Raw genomic sequence first — 13,748 nt, 5'->3', positions numbered from 1 at the left:
TTATCAGAGCTGCCTCAACTGATTGGTCCGCAACATGACTCGATCCCCCATATCGGGATCTTCACACTGCAGCTAGTCGGCGTGTCCTTGTCTTTAGATCATGACGACGTCACTGCATAGCCTGCCAAGTACCTACTGTATGATGGCAACCCCATGTGACCTTGGTTCAGTAGTGTTCAAATAACGAATCTCCCCCCATTCAACGGACGACAATTTTGTTTGAGATCTCACAACATACAGAATCATTGTTACACCGCGATATTTCCACACTCAAAATGACCACTCTCCACTGTAAGTGTGCACTCTTCTCTCTGCCCTGTGGTCTCACTGATCATTATAATAACTTATAATCGGCCAGATCTCCCTCCCGTGAAACCCTCGGCGATTGCGTTGGGTACTATCTTTACCCATACAGCTTCACTGGGTATTCTCGCACCTGTCTTTGGTGATACTTATCATCGGGCGCAGGCCGCCAATTCCAAGGAGGAATTCATCAAGTCCAAGGAGGCTGCTGGAGCAGCGGCGGCTTGGGGTAGCTCTCTGGTTGGAAGCGCTGTGCAGACTTATGGGGTTGCAGCCCTGATCAATGCCACTGGAACACTGAGCTATAAGGGAGCTGCTTATTTGGGAAGCTTGATTTTCATGGCCAGTTCCGCGCCAAGTGTGAGTATTCCGATCCTCTTACTCCAACTTTCACGTGATATACTGACCTTCCATTCTGTTTCTAGTTCATCAGTCAAATCTTCACTGAAAAGCGACCCCTCGATACTGTTGCTGTTGGGGCCGTCAGCAGAGTGTTTGAGACAGTTGGGCTTAGTCTGTTCCTTACCTGGTGGGGTACTCGCACAAATCCTTTTGATTAGGAGCGAGTCCTGGTTCATGGTCGGGGAAATTATTAATTTGTGAATTAAAACCTGAATTTGAATAAGCCAGACATAGGATTCTATTTTGCTCATGCCAATGTCTAAATTTTGCAAGGACCAGGTTTGAAATCGTAGCCAGTTTAGGTAACGCTTGAAGAAGGCTTATTTTGAGACACTTGTTTCTCTCTTAGATTAAGTTGGATTAACGGACGGCATGTCAAGTTTCTTAGGCTCATGATGCCATATCTGCACTATATCTAACCTTGGTAAATGCTGTTCGACATTCTGTTTCCCACTTTAACTATAAGACATGGTGACATTGCTTTCCACATGAGTGATTAACGTAAGACGAATAGAAAGACCATAAGAGGATTCCCAGAGCATCTAAATTCACTCCGATACATGGCAAGGGAAATTATCCAGTAAAACTATCTATGCACATGTAGCTAGCTAGGATGGAAGACTGGCTCTGCATGATCAGAAAAAGGCTGACATTGCCATCAGCCTGCTCTATCAGACCCACCCCATGTTTGGACACTTTTCGTTAATAGATGGTCTACGTCCCAGGACAGAAAGCGGATAATAATTCGATTCGGATGTGCAGTTAATGAACACTTAGACGAACGTCCGGCAAGGATACCTGGATTCAAATGTAAGTTGGGGCAGCAAGATGCGGAGATAAAGACATACACAGCAGGATAGCCTTGACCTTGGCCAAGCTGGTACTTGGCCCCCGCGGAAGCGTTCAGATTACAAGGAATTGGCGGCAGACCATCGGCGCCCAGGACGCCTTGGATACCCCTCTTGTCCTTCTCAAATATGGCAGCGAGGCCACGCTCTTTTCCTTGTTGTTTAACCTCAACCAACTGCTGCTCTCCCGCCTGCCCGATCTGCAGAACATCATCCTTAGGCACCGCCCGGCTGCCTACTGTAAGAAGGCCAACAGCATCTGCCTGGTTGACTGTGCTAAGTCTGGGATAGTTTCTCCGAACGTCGCGCTTCCAGTAAGGGTTGTCAGCAATGTCTCCTGCTGGGACAGTGACGGGATCATCGTAAGATTGCGGTGGGAGAGCACCAGGAGTTGGAAGTCGATATTGCGAGTTAAGTGGTACTCCGGTAGATCGATTGGGATCGACGGCAAGAAGACGGCGAAGACGTTCCCATATACCGGTAGATTGAACAGTGTATTTCTGATTATCAAAAAATTATAAGTGAAAAGTACCGCCGTCGGCATAGTAAAAACGCCTACCTTATGGACGGCTATCGCATTCGATGCGGACTTGGCGGCTTTGAGGACGTCGCGAGCCATGATGTGCTTGGAGATCCTATCCAGTTTGCGTGTCAGCCTCACAATGGCTCCATTGTCTCACTGGCCATGATGAAGACCAGTACAATGACCTTTGCTTACTTAAGTACTGACCTCCGGAGTTTCTCAGTCTCACGATTTGTGTATTCACTTGCCCTACGAAGGGTCGGAATCAAGATGGCTGTACTCGGATGGACGAACTGTGAACGGACATTATGTTTTTCCGACACCGTGCCGCCTGATACCCAAACATTCACGGGCAATCGGTAAGAAACGTATCCATTCAACGTGTATAGAAGCTTCCCTGGCTAATATCTAAATGTAAAGATTAGCTTTTGACCCCTTGGGCTAATCTGACATGTGGTGTTTCAAGTCAGGTTTGGCGTAGCAGAAGGAATTTTGGTAGATCTTAGTCAGATAGGATATCTGGACCCCCCAAGGTGACAGCTAGAGATATTGGATTTCATCTCAAGCACCTTTGTGGTCACACCTGCTGATATATGTGACAAAGTAAGACCATTGACCGAAATTATAAGTTATAGGTTATTCATCCCTATTTATCAAAGATAACATCCACTGAAGACAGTGGCTATACTGAGCTAGAACCACCAGTAGTCGTAAGCATAAGCTTCCCTTTCATTTTCGTAAGTGGATTAAGTTCCTCCTTCAATGCAAAGATTGCCGGCGCATGAAGTATGACATGAGGCATGAAAAGCGATCTCGGAATCATTGATATTACTCGGCCCCCCAGAGATAAAGCACGCTCAAAAAATGTCTGACACTTGAACCCGACTTCCCTCATGAACTTCCAATCACTCTTTGATCTGTCCCTGCGTCTCTTCGTTGCGCGATGAGATCATTTGCTGTACAGCATCCACAGTTGCATCTGGCCCACCAGGTTGCAGAAGTAGGACCTTTCCTTGCTTATCGACAGCGAAAACCCCCCTTGTCGTACCTCTAGGGGCCTTCTTAAAGCCAAGAGCCGAAATGAGAGTAGACGCCGTATCGCATAGTAGAGCATAGGGCAGGCTCTGCTTAGCTTTGAACGAGCTGTTCGCTTTGATGGAGTCCGCCGAAAGCCCATATATCGATAGGCCATTCGACGTTATATAATCATACTTATCGCGAAACAAGCAAGCTTGCTTTGTGCCTAACAAGCGATGAGCGTTCTTTCGACTCCTGTGATTGTTTCATCCGTTGAGGGAGCCAGGAACTACAGCGTAATACCGCTGACGAGAGGGGGGATGCAGCCGCTCTTCCCCAAAGATCCGCGGAATACTATTCTCGGGACGTGAAAGGAAGAAATGTGGGGGAGATAAACTCACAGCCAGGAGTGGACGCTCTTGGGTACGTGAACAAAACAATCCCTGATTTGCTTGCGTCGACGAGATGTTTCAGGGTAGTTTTCGTCCCATCATTGAGTTCTATCTCGCCACCAAAGTTATCCAAGTTGATAGTGTCACCGACAGTTGGAGGTTTCTTGTTTGAGCCATGCGTAGAGCGCTCATTTTCCTTGCCTAATTGTACCAAGGTTGGACTGTTTTCCTGACTCGGCTCTTGTATCCTTTTGCTCTTTTTTTCTGCGACAGGGGTTTGTGAGGGTGCTTTTCGCTTCCTGAGTTCTACCATGATGCGAAACTGATATCAAACAGCAGAAGGAGCAGTTATTCTTAGTGGGTGGTATGTTGTCCGGTCTTCTGAGATGCTTTCGATGCCGAGGGACTGAGGCCTAGAAGGGCTTAGAATACCTTTTTATATGCCTAGGATCCTTCTAGCAATGGGAATCGGAATTTATGCACAATTTCACACCGACTTTATCTTCCGAGTTGGAAAGCAGCTATGGCTGTTGCAAGTTAATGAACTTCTTTCCCCTGTGGCTTAAGATGGGTTGGCAACAATAGTAATAGATTATAATAGCAACATTGAGAATGATAAATGTTTGGGTTCAGCGAGAAAAGTACGAAGACAAAGAATGTCGTGACAAGTAGCAGGACATCCCTCAGAGTACCTGATAAGACATTATCATTATTACAGCATCGTACAGGACCCTTCCATATGGCTCTTCGATCAGTCACTTGTTATGATTCATATGACTTTGAACTACATGTTAAGTTCTTATAGAGGTAGATAGTAGTAATAGGAATGTTAAGGTAGTTTACGAGAGGTATGATGGTGTCGCATTTTGACAGCCGAGAAATTCCGATCCCTGACCGAGTCCGCCTTTTGCCCGGGTTGTTTGCGAGTCGAATATGCCAAAATTTTCTTCTCCCGCGTTCCATCATTGCACGACAGCCTATGATCGCCATCCAGTTTCATCATTTCTTGAAGGCTTTCTTACTCATCTGTAGTTGAATATTTGCCTCTTCTTCTATGCCCCTCCTTACTTGTAGGCTCTCTTTAATGATCATATAGACATTTGCCATTTTATACTCTATCTTATCGATATTCTTGAGTCCTCAGTTTGTTTGAATCCATTTCGACTGCTAGTCTGATTCGATCAACACGACGTTCTGCAGACTACACTTTCGATCGTGCTCTTTAGCAAGCGACTCGGTTGCTTAGCGACCCCTGCTTCTATCACTGCCTTCAAGCGTTCCCCGTCATGAAGGTCTTCTCCTCGACGTGCACCTTCGATTATTCTTGGGACGAGGTTTCGACGGCGAACTGGCGGAAATATTGCCCTTGGAATGACAAGTCGACCCATGTTGTGGCGGTAGACACAATATCTCGGACGGTAGATCCGAAGACTGGCATTGTGGGTTTTCCTCTCAATATCATCATTCTCCACATCTCGGACGAAATGGCTAACCTGAACGTCCCATTCAGTTGCGTACGGAACGCCTCATCACATGTGATCAATCAGTACCGCAATGGGTTCTCTCACTGTTCGGGGGAAGCGCTACGTCTCATGTGTACGAAATCTCATACGTTGATCCTCGCGCAAAGAAGGTCACTATGTGCTCAACGAATCTCACGTGGTCTAATGTCTTGAACGTGAGAGAAACGGTTATTTACCAGCCTTCGTCATCAAAACCAGAGTCGATCACGGATTTCAGTCAAGAAGCCAAAATCACTGCTCTTTGCGGCGGCTGGCAGAAAATCAAGAACAAGGTAGAGGAGGCGAGTATTGAGAGATTCAGCCAAAATGCCAAGAGAGGCAGAGAGGGTTTCGAAACTGTTCTTGAAATGAGCCGAAGGGTTTTCGGTGAGCAACGTGAGTTCGAGAACAACAAATTACAGTCCTGAGCTGCCTGTTTCTCGTTGAACTCGTCACCTTTAGAATCATTAAGCGTTTGCATTTACTGGCGTTTTTTTAAGATGTTTCCATATTTGTTGTCGATGCATGCCATTTGAGCCGGCGTTCTGTTCAATTTCATTTGCTTTTGTGGTCTCACTTTGGCGCATGCATACTCTTTACACTGGGCTTGATCATACTCGACGGCTTTGATGCCCCAATTCCTGCGATGTTCATGGCTTCAAAAGTGATACCAACCCATGCTTGTTGATTTATCTCCTCTCGATATTATTCTAGTCTCTTATGTTGACTGTTTCTGCATGTGCTAAGTGAAATATGTGGAAGCAGCAGACCGTGTCTCATTACTCTAGAATAGAATAGATCTTGTCCTTTCCTTCGAAGGATCAATTCATAAGTCTACGTGGCACCAACTGTATTACGCACCTCAGGAGCATCCGTCCTCTTAGATCGAAAGGCCCACTTGGAGCAAATGCATGCACCAGTTCTGTGACTTCTACAAAGGCGACATTGAGTGAATCAGCCAAGAAGACCGCCCAAAACAACACGACTGACACCAGCTATTTCATTCTTGGCGCTGGTTCTGCTTGCATCCTCGAACTCTCGAACGACACCTGTGACCATTATCTTCCGAAGCTTTGCGTCTGCCTTTGTGAACATCTCGCCCAAAGCAACAGTGCATACAGACGGAGTGGAGACCAAAGCGGTGAGCCTGGTATAGCAGTCAATCAATACGTCACAAAGAGTGGCGAAGGTTTCGAAATAATCCGGCTCAAATGGTAAAGACGGCGTTAAAAGATAAGAATATTCCTCCCCCGGGAGGAGTTCGGAGGCTTCACTGGTGGGGAACGAAACAACAGCGGCAGCCGCCGTCGTAGACGAGGTGATGTTCCCCGCCATGGACTTCAAGTCAGATGGGTCGCTAGATTGCATGGGAAGACCAATTTCCGTTGCAGAGCTCGCCCTCCTGCCCTTGGTTCCAGCGTGTGCCGCTCTTTTGAACATTTGTGGAATGCGCGCTCTTGCCAGAGTTGATGATGAACTCCCATCCGGTGGGTGGACTTGCTGAAATGCCTCAAATTCAATCAAAAGCGCGTTTAAGGCCCGTAGGTATTCTGACGGTGATGAATTGACGTCCAAGATTGGCGGAAGTGATAATCCGAGAAGAAGATAATTAATGGCGCGACGGGATAGTTTTCGAGGATCAAAATAGGGGATTCGGCTGATGTCAGCCCGAGAGAAGTGTACAGTGTTGAACCAATAGATACGACCTTCATGGCTGTAGCTTTATCAGCGGTTGGACTGATAAAGAAGGGCTGCATTCTGTTTTGAACTCACGCTTTCCTAAGGTAATCCAGAGTGGATATCCTTTTCGTAGCCATGTCGTGAATATGCTGATAGATAGCTCCAGCGCTCTGAGGACCGAATGTTCCTCCCCCACTTGTCAAAGGAGGGGGCCCACCCCCTCCTACACCTTCATGTCCAACACTTGATTTGTTTGTGTCTCTGCGAGAAAGGCTAGGGGTAAATGTTGATGATATCATGCTTGAACTGGGCGCTGGATAAAGAGCAGCTCCAACAGGAAGTGAAGCAGACAGAAGCCCGCTCTCATAGATAGCTGGTGAAGATTCGTTTGTGCGCAGTAGTTGGAAAAGAGGAAAACGAAGGTTGGTTTACGAGTTGCGGATATGCGTCGACCGATGTTGCGCAATTATTTGGAGATCTCTGTACGGTGTACGGAGTAGCTAAGTCCCCTGCACGAACGATAATGAATGCATGGAGCCGGCCCTTAGTTGATCCTGGGCTGGCTCCGAGCCAGGAACGGGTTAGCCCAATCCACTACGGAGGCGCGTCCTCAATAATAATAATAATAATAATAATACCTTAATAATAATGGTACCTAGGATGATAACCAATCTACCAAAGTGCATCCCAAACTACTTTTGAGCGTCCCAAGGATCTGGACATCATGGCGGAACACTCGCTCCTCATCAAGGTGCCAGGAGAACCATAGTTTATAGTTAACCTTGACCAGGCAACTGTTTATCCGTGCACTTATATTGATTTACGCGGGTAAATTGGAATAACTATTTTGGCTCCCCATTCTCCATATGCCTACCTAATAACGGTGCCGTCAATCTTGTAGCTCATGCATAGGTATAGTATTGATGCTGGGGGTTAAGCAAAATCCCATGACATTAAACAAGTCAATGTCTAAAGTAACAAGCGATATAAGGCAACCAACGACTAAATGCCTTTCTATACACTCATCTGACTGAGCTTAAGTGCGGAGTACCTTGTCATACATGCCAAGTAGATGAAGGAGCTGAGACGGTTTGGTACAGAGTAAATACCTAGACTAACATACCCTACTCCGAAAGTACATCTCAGATGTGACAGATAACACCCCACCCAACCCCACCTCCTTTTGGGGTTCGTAATTTCTGGCTTTATCAACTCACCTTGTCGCATCAACCGACTTTCGCCGATACCAGATCATTTCCGCACCAAAATCGACGCGCTCGTCTACATTATACCAAGGATCTATTTTCCAATTGCCAACAAGCGCCTCTCCAAACAATGAGGGTGTCGCCTGAAGAACTAGTCCCTGCGCCAGGACAATGGCCTGTGGATCCTCAGGATGATGTACCTATACGGGAAGATCGAATCTGGGTAGATGGGTGTTTTGACTTTAGCCATCATGGTGAGAAGTCATTCTCCTCTGCTCTCAAGTCATAGGATTCCCTAATCAAGGGTGACTGGATTGATGTAGGACACGCCGGTGCTATGCTCCAAGCCCGTAGACTGGGTAATGAACTTTATGTTGGAGTACACTCGGACGAAGCAATTCTCGAGAACAAGGGCCCGACGGTAATGACATTAGAGGAACGGTTAGTCTTTTTCTACGAAACTCGGCAGGTCAACTTAGATTGCTGATAACGGGTACTGCCTACTGCGTGCTTTAGGGTAGCTGCTGTGGAAGCATGCCGTTGGGCCACTCGTTGTATACCACGAGCACCTTACGTGACTTCTCTCTCATGGGTGTCACACTATGGGTGCAAATATGTCGTTCATGGCGATGATATCACATCTGACAGCAACGGAGAAGATTGCTATCGATTTGTCAAGGCAGCTGGGCGCTTTCGGGTCGTGAAGAGAACTCCTGGCATTTCAACCACCGATCTTGTCGGCCGTATGCTCCTATGCACCAAAGGGCACTTCATAAAGAGCCCTAAAGACACCCTTGTGGGAGTAGAGGGATCCGGCAATCAGGAAGAAAGGAAACAATTCGGCGTGGAGCTAATGCAAAGGATTCGGGACTATGCAACAGATGAGAGTGGGTTGCGCCCTGGTCCTCATGTTTGGACTTGGACCGGTTCGAAGTCGGCGAAGGTTAGCGACACAGTTGAGGAAGCTGGTACATTCGAAACTCTGGTGAATGGCAAAACAATCAAGCCAGGTCAGCGGGTAGTCTATGTGGATGGCGGATTCGATTTGTTCTCGTCGGGTCACATCGAGTTTCTTCGAAAGGTTCTAGAGCTTGAGGAGTTGGAAGGCCGCCAACGAGGATGGTATGACTCGGAACAAGTCGAGAAGAGACTTCACGACTTCGGTGAAGATTATCCCCCTGCTTATGTCGTTGCCGGCATTCATGATGATGATGTGATTAATCACTGGAAGGGATTCAACTATCCTATTATGAACATTTTTGAGCGGGGGCTTTGTGTCCTTCAATGCCGAGTATGTTCCTTTCCTTCAAGCGATGGTCATACAACCTCTAATGATTTCTTCCAGTATATTCATGCTGTCATTTTCTCAGCGCCTTTCTCTCCTAGCCAGCCGTATTTGGAAGCCATGCCATTTGGTGTCCCGGATGTTGTTTACCATGGGCCAACAACCTTCATTCCACTGACATACGACCCTTACGCTGCTCCCAAAAGAATGGGAATATTCAGGCAGATAAGCGATCATCCTTTTCAGCATGCGAACGCTGGTGAGATTGTTGATAGGATACTCAAGAGTCGTGAGGCTTATGAAGAGCGACAACGCGCCAAGCTACAGAAGGGCATTATCGAAGAACTGGTTAGATCAGAAGAAAAGAGTCTGGGTGGGGAACGTGGTGCACAGTGACTTGATGATCTCTTTGTAAATTATCATGGAGTAGTCGTTAAGGCTGTAGTCAATCAGATTCTAGTCGTAAGTTAATCATCTTCGCAGGTGAGGTTCTGACTTCAATACCAGCTCAGACTACCTTAGAGATTACTGTAGTACGGTAAATTGGTCAGTGCCAATATAGTGTCAACTAGATGAGCACAACTTGTAGCCTTCGAGTTATTGAGTAGAACAAAGGTAAAAACCACGTTCTTGCCTTTTGAGAATATTAGTAACAGCACAACATACTAGAAATCATGATAATTCTACAATGAAGAAGATGAAATAGCAAATGAGTAAACAAAATTCTCTACCCTTTATTGAACCTCACACATAAGTCAATCAGCTGCCACTAGGACCCCTTTCTCCTCAAGCAGCTTTGCGAGCTCTCCGTTCTGATGCATAGACATCAGAATATCGCAACCTCCGATAAACTCCTTGTCAAGGTACAATTGGGGTATTGTTGGCCAATCGGAGTATTCCTTTATACCTATCGAAAGCCTAGAGATTAGCCAGACTGACTCACGCGCAAATACACACAACCTGCTGTTCCTGAAGAAGGGTCACTATACGTACCTTGACGCAGCTCGGGATCCTCCAACACGTTAAACGCGACAAATTTCTTCGGGTCAACCCCCTGCAAGCCCAGAATCTGTATGCTAGCTCGAGAAAATCCACACTGTGGTGTCTCTGGAGTACCCTTCATGAAGAGAACGACAGGTGCAGACGCAATGGCTTTGTCAATTGCCGACCTTGTTTGTTCCGAGAGAAACCGGGCATGAAGGGCATGCGGCAATTGGAAAGCCGTGAATCGTGGAGTCAAGACAAGCGGTGACCGGGAAAAAGGTCGGAATGCCTGGATGGACACAAGTGAGCTCATAATGGGCGAACAAATTGTGAGGGGCAAATGAAGTATGCTTGACTTACAGATGCGAAAGCTTGCCTTGCAAACATCATTGACCTATCGACAAAGATTTATCTGATACAGATAAAATGCTTGTAGTATTCTATAGACGTACCTCTCTACGTACTACCGAAATAAGGTAAATGGCGAACCTTATCATGTGACGTTAGTCACCATGGCTCTCAGACCCCCAGTTTCCGCCACGAAACACAGCTACCCCACAGGATCGATGCTGGGAATTGCGGATGAAAAAGAATTGTCCGAATCACATCGCCTTCAGCCTGAATCATCGATCTATCTAGATAAAGGGCGGTGCGTGACTCTATGAGTTAGATCCTTGGATGAGCTTTGCCAGTCTTGCTCGATCACTCGAATCCACGACGGCTGACATCATCGCATATGACAACGGGTTCCTGCCCCCAGTGTAGTCATTGTGTGGAACGTCGACGATCGATGGAAGGCACTGGGACTTCCTCAGCTGGAGAGCAATTCAAAGATAAGAAAATACACATTCTTTTAGCAGCAAGCGGGAGTGTGGCAGCGATAAAATTGCCAAATATCGCGGAAGCACTTGGCCGTCACAAAAATGTCTGTATTCGCATCATTGTGACCAAGTCTGCCGAGAAATTTCTATCGGGTCAAAGCTCAGAGCAACCTCTACTCGATGTGCTAAAGCAGCTACCCGGGGTTGATGCTATTTACCGAGACGAAGACGAGTGGAAAGACCCCTGGATTCGTGGCGAGCCAATTTTGCATATTGAACTTAGAAAATGGGCCCACGTACTGCTTGTCGCCCCTCTGTCGGCCAACACGATGGCGAAGATGACAATGGGAATTGCGGATAACCTGCTCCTTTCCGTCATCAGAGCGTGGGATACCACTGGGAAAGTAGACTTTGGTCTCAAAGACAGAAGAAAGCCTGTAGTGTTCGTTGCTCCAGGTGAGATGGCTTAATATATTTTTGATCACTGTCAAATTTTGTTCTAACTATCATAGCCATGAACACCGCGATGTGGAATCACCCAGTTACTAAAAGCCAACTCAAGATCTTAACAGACGAATGGGGGGTGAGTGGGACAAATGAAGACGGTTGGGTCTCTGTACTTCACCCAATCGAAAAATCTCTTGCTTGTGGTGATACGGGTAATGGTGCGATGATGGATTGGAAAGACATAGTCAACGTAGTGGAGCATCATCTTGGTGTCAATACTGTTAAGAAGAAAGAGATTCGCTGCGGAAGTTGAAAGTAACCTTTATCCTGTACTATGTTTGTGAGTGCTATCCTCTTAATGTCCATCATTACCGCTTTTATACAGGTCAGTGGCTTGAGCTATATACTCAAAGACCAATCCCAAAGTGATGCCGCCCCCAGTCAGCAAACATCCGTTCTTGAACCACCACCAGCAGTTTTTGACATTCTTCAATTGAACCTTCCAAATCATGATACCGAGGGAAACGGCTGCGCTGCCGCAGGTGCCGACGAAAAAGATTGGTCCAGCACCTGCTGCTACTCCTGCAGTAGCGAGCAGCGCTACTTGAACTGCCGCCAGACCAGAAAGAACTGTCTTAGTGTTATGCTCATGTCGAAGGGCAATTGACTTGATCCCTGCGGCAACATCGTCTCTGATGTCCATATGTGCGTAGATCATATCGTACAGCACTGTCCAGGCAACACAGCTAGAATACAAGGCTGCTGCCGCTTCCAAAGAAGCATGGTTGCTAAGAAGATCGACCCCCAGCGCTGGAAATCCCATGATAGCACCCCATGAGAATGTGAGACCCAAAACAGCCTGAGGGTAGTAAGTGACGCGCTTGGCGAGAGGATATGTCGTCACCAACAGGAGGCTGGGAATACCATACCAGAGACACTGGGTGGGAAATTGTAGCAGGACAGCTAGTCCGGCCAGAAGCTGGGAACCGGTGAAAATCAATGCCTTCTTAGGAGATAGGGCACCTCGCGCAATCGGCCGGAATTTTGTGCGTTCGACATACGGGTCCAGATTCCTGTCCCATAAATCATTGATCGCACAACCGGCGCCTCTCATGATTAATGCACCCGTGAAAAAAAGACCAGTAGTGCCAAGAATCTGCATAGGTGTGGCAGATGCCATAGGTGCCGCGAGGAGTGTCGAGAAAATACACGGGAAGAAGAGGTAGTATGTGCCAGCAGGTTTATCGAGGCGTATCAACTCAGCGTACGGAATCCATGATTCGGGAAGAGAAGCAACGAAGCCTCTTTGGGGAGGTACATAGTGCGTTGCTGCGTTATTGTCCGTTGTGGCTGCTGGGCGATCTGTAGAGGATGGGGACTGGGAAGAATGTGGCCGGTAACTTATGAGAGATGTTGTCCCCTTCATGATTGCTGACCTGGGTTTGGCAGTATACGCTGATTGGCGTCCTGTTGAAATGACCCGCGACGAAGCAGTCAAGGAATTGCAATTGCGAAGTAAGCGGTATCGCTTATCGTTCAAGAGACTACTCCATGTTCCATGACGTCTGCAAATCTGAACAGGGCGAACAGGAGGGAAGTAAGAGAACTGCAATCTCATTTTATAATGAGCTGTAATCGGGGAAAACCTCCACAAATTGTTCCTCAATGAGATCAGCCCAGATAGAGCTGCCCGACTGGTTCCTACTGCACGAAACAAGGGTTAGTCATGGATAAGAAAGAAACAGCTAGAGCTGAGCAAAGCTGGTTAGCAACGGTCAGATTACTCCCTTACCGTGATTGAAATAGCACCGGATGCACTACCATGTGTCTCCCCCACAATTAGTGTACACTTAATTAATAGCAATGTGACATCTGGAAGGGGCGTTTGCGCTTCCTTCTCGGTCTCCCCAAGTTCAAACCGTCGTACTGGATGTATGGAAATCAAAAATATTTCACGTGTCTGCCGGATTTCAGACCTGTAGTTGATCCACCTACCCCAGAGAGGAATAGCGCATGCAGGTACTCCACAGTAGATCACATACCTAGGTAAGTTCTGGACTAATCAACCCAAGAGGGGTTGACCTACAAGAAGGACGCGAAGTATCGACTATTGCGAAGTCGGGGGTGTTGGGACATCCATAAACACCTGGGACTGGGGCGCTTCTCTACTATGACTAGCGAAGGAAGCTTCGAAAGTCATTTGTAGACTGCTGCCAAAGGAACAACAACAATTCGAACTGTTTCCTAAGAAGCTTGCCGCGTTCGATCATTACCTCATGCCAGCGCGACTACAACCCGCTCTTTTACAGCTCTACCATATTCAAGCGGATCGAACGACT

The 13,748-nt window shown here is 47.1% G+C and overlaps 9 protein-coding genes across 9 annotated transcripts; 4 read left to right on the top strand and 5 right to left on the bottom strand.

The window, feature by feature from the left end:
* Positions 1–275: 275 nt before the first annotated feature.
* Positions 276–863, top strand: Asppvi_000996 (DUF1761 domain-containing protein; the record flags this gene model as incomplete). The annotated part of the gene is made up of 3 exons (XM_043297300.1): positions 276–291; positions 359–663; positions 729–863. 3 exons carry the CDS (start codon positions 276–278, stop codon positions 861–863), a joined length of 456 nt encoding a protein of 151 aa, XP_043153235.1.
* A 615-nt stretch (positions 864–1,478) lies between these two features.
* Positions 1,479–2,172, bottom strand: Asppvi_000995 (putative NADH-ubiquinone oxidoreductase 21 kDa subunit; the record flags this gene model as incomplete). Its single annotated transcript, XM_043297299.1, has 3 exons — positions 1,479–1,503; positions 1,554–2,053; positions 2,113–2,172. The coding sequence occupies 3 exons, from the start codon at positions 2,170–2,172 to the stop codon at positions 1,479–1,481; spliced, it is 585 nt and encodes a 194-aa protein (XP_043153234.1).
* An 809-nt stretch (positions 2,173–2,981) lies between these two features.
* Positions 2,982–3,798, bottom strand: Asppvi_000994 (thioredoxin peroxidase DOT5; the record flags this gene model as incomplete). The annotated part of the gene is made up of 2 exons (XM_043297298.1): positions 2,982–3,319; positions 3,495–3,798. 2 exons carry the CDS (start codon positions 3,796–3,798, stop codon positions 2,982–2,984), a joined length of 642 nt encoding a protein of 213 aa, XP_043153233.1.
* Positions 3,799–4,771: 973 nt separating this feature from the next.
* Asppvi_000993 (putative mitochondrial protein sorting (Msf1)) lies at positions 4,772–5,415 on the top strand (the record flags this gene model as incomplete). The annotated part of the gene is made up of 2 exons (XM_043297297.1): positions 4,772–4,924; positions 4,996–5,415. 2 exons carry the CDS (start codon positions 4,772–4,774, stop codon positions 5,413–5,415), a joined length of 573 nt encoding a protein of 190 aa, XP_043153232.1.
* A 526-nt stretch (positions 5,416–5,941) lies between these two features.
* Asppvi_000992 (uncharacterized protein) lies at positions 5,942–6,804 on the bottom strand (the record flags this gene model as incomplete). The annotated part of the gene is made up of 2 exons (XM_043297296.1): positions 5,942–6,701; positions 6,761–6,804. 2 exons carry the CDS (start codon positions 6,802–6,804, stop codon positions 5,942–5,944), a joined length of 804 nt encoding a protein of 267 aa, XP_043153231.1.
* Positions 6,805–8,002: 1,198 nt separating this feature from the next.
* Asppvi_000991 (ethanolamine-phosphate cytidylyltransferase) lies at positions 8,003–9,553 on the top strand (the record flags this gene model as incomplete). The annotated part of the gene is made up of 4 exons (XM_043297295.1): positions 8,003–8,126; positions 8,196–8,313; positions 8,389–9,163; positions 9,218–9,553. The coding sequence occupies 4 exons, from the start codon at positions 8,003–8,005 to the stop codon at positions 9,551–9,553; spliced, it is 1,353 nt and encodes a 450-aa protein (XP_043153230.1).
* A 359-nt stretch (positions 9,554–9,912) lies between these two features.
* Asppvi_000990 (monothiol glutaredoxin GRX5) lies at positions 9,913–10,454 on the bottom strand (the record flags this gene model as incomplete). Its single annotated transcript, XM_043297294.1, has 2 exons — positions 9,913–10,064; positions 10,151–10,454. 2 exons carry the CDS (start codon positions 10,452–10,454, stop codon positions 9,913–9,915), a joined length of 456 nt encoding a protein of 151 aa, XP_043153229.1.
* A 199-nt stretch (positions 10,455–10,653) lies between these two features.
* Asppvi_000989 (putative flavoprotein) lies at positions 10,654–11,722 on the top strand (the record flags this gene model as incomplete). The annotated part of the gene is made up of 3 exons (XM_043297293.1): positions 10,654–10,790; positions 10,907–11,418; positions 11,475–11,722. 3 exons carry the CDS (start codon positions 10,654–10,656, stop codon positions 11,720–11,722), a joined length of 897 nt encoding a protein of 298 aa, XP_043153228.1.
* Positions 11,723–11,764: 42 nt separating this feature from the next.
* Positions 11,765–12,835, bottom strand: Asppvi_000988 (putative para-hydroxybenzoate-polyprenyltransferase Coq2; the record flags this gene model as incomplete). The annotated part of the gene is made up of 1 exon (XM_043297292.1): positions 11,765–12,835. One exon carries the CDS (start codon positions 12,833–12,835, stop codon positions 11,765–11,767), a length of 1,071 nt encoding a protein of 356 aa, XP_043153227.1.
* Positions 12,836–13,748: the final 913 nt, after the last annotated feature.

The sequence above is a fragment of the Aspergillus pseudoviridinutans genome (assembly GCF_018340605.1).
Source record: "Aspergillus pseudoviridinutans IFM 55266 DNA, scaffold_1, whole genome shotgun sequence".
Taxonomy (NCBI): Eukaryota; Fungi; Ascomycota; class Eurotiomycetes; order Eurotiales; family Aspergillaceae; genus Aspergillus; species Aspergillus pseudoviridinutans.
This window is presented reverse-complemented; position numbering and strand designations above follow the sequence as displayed.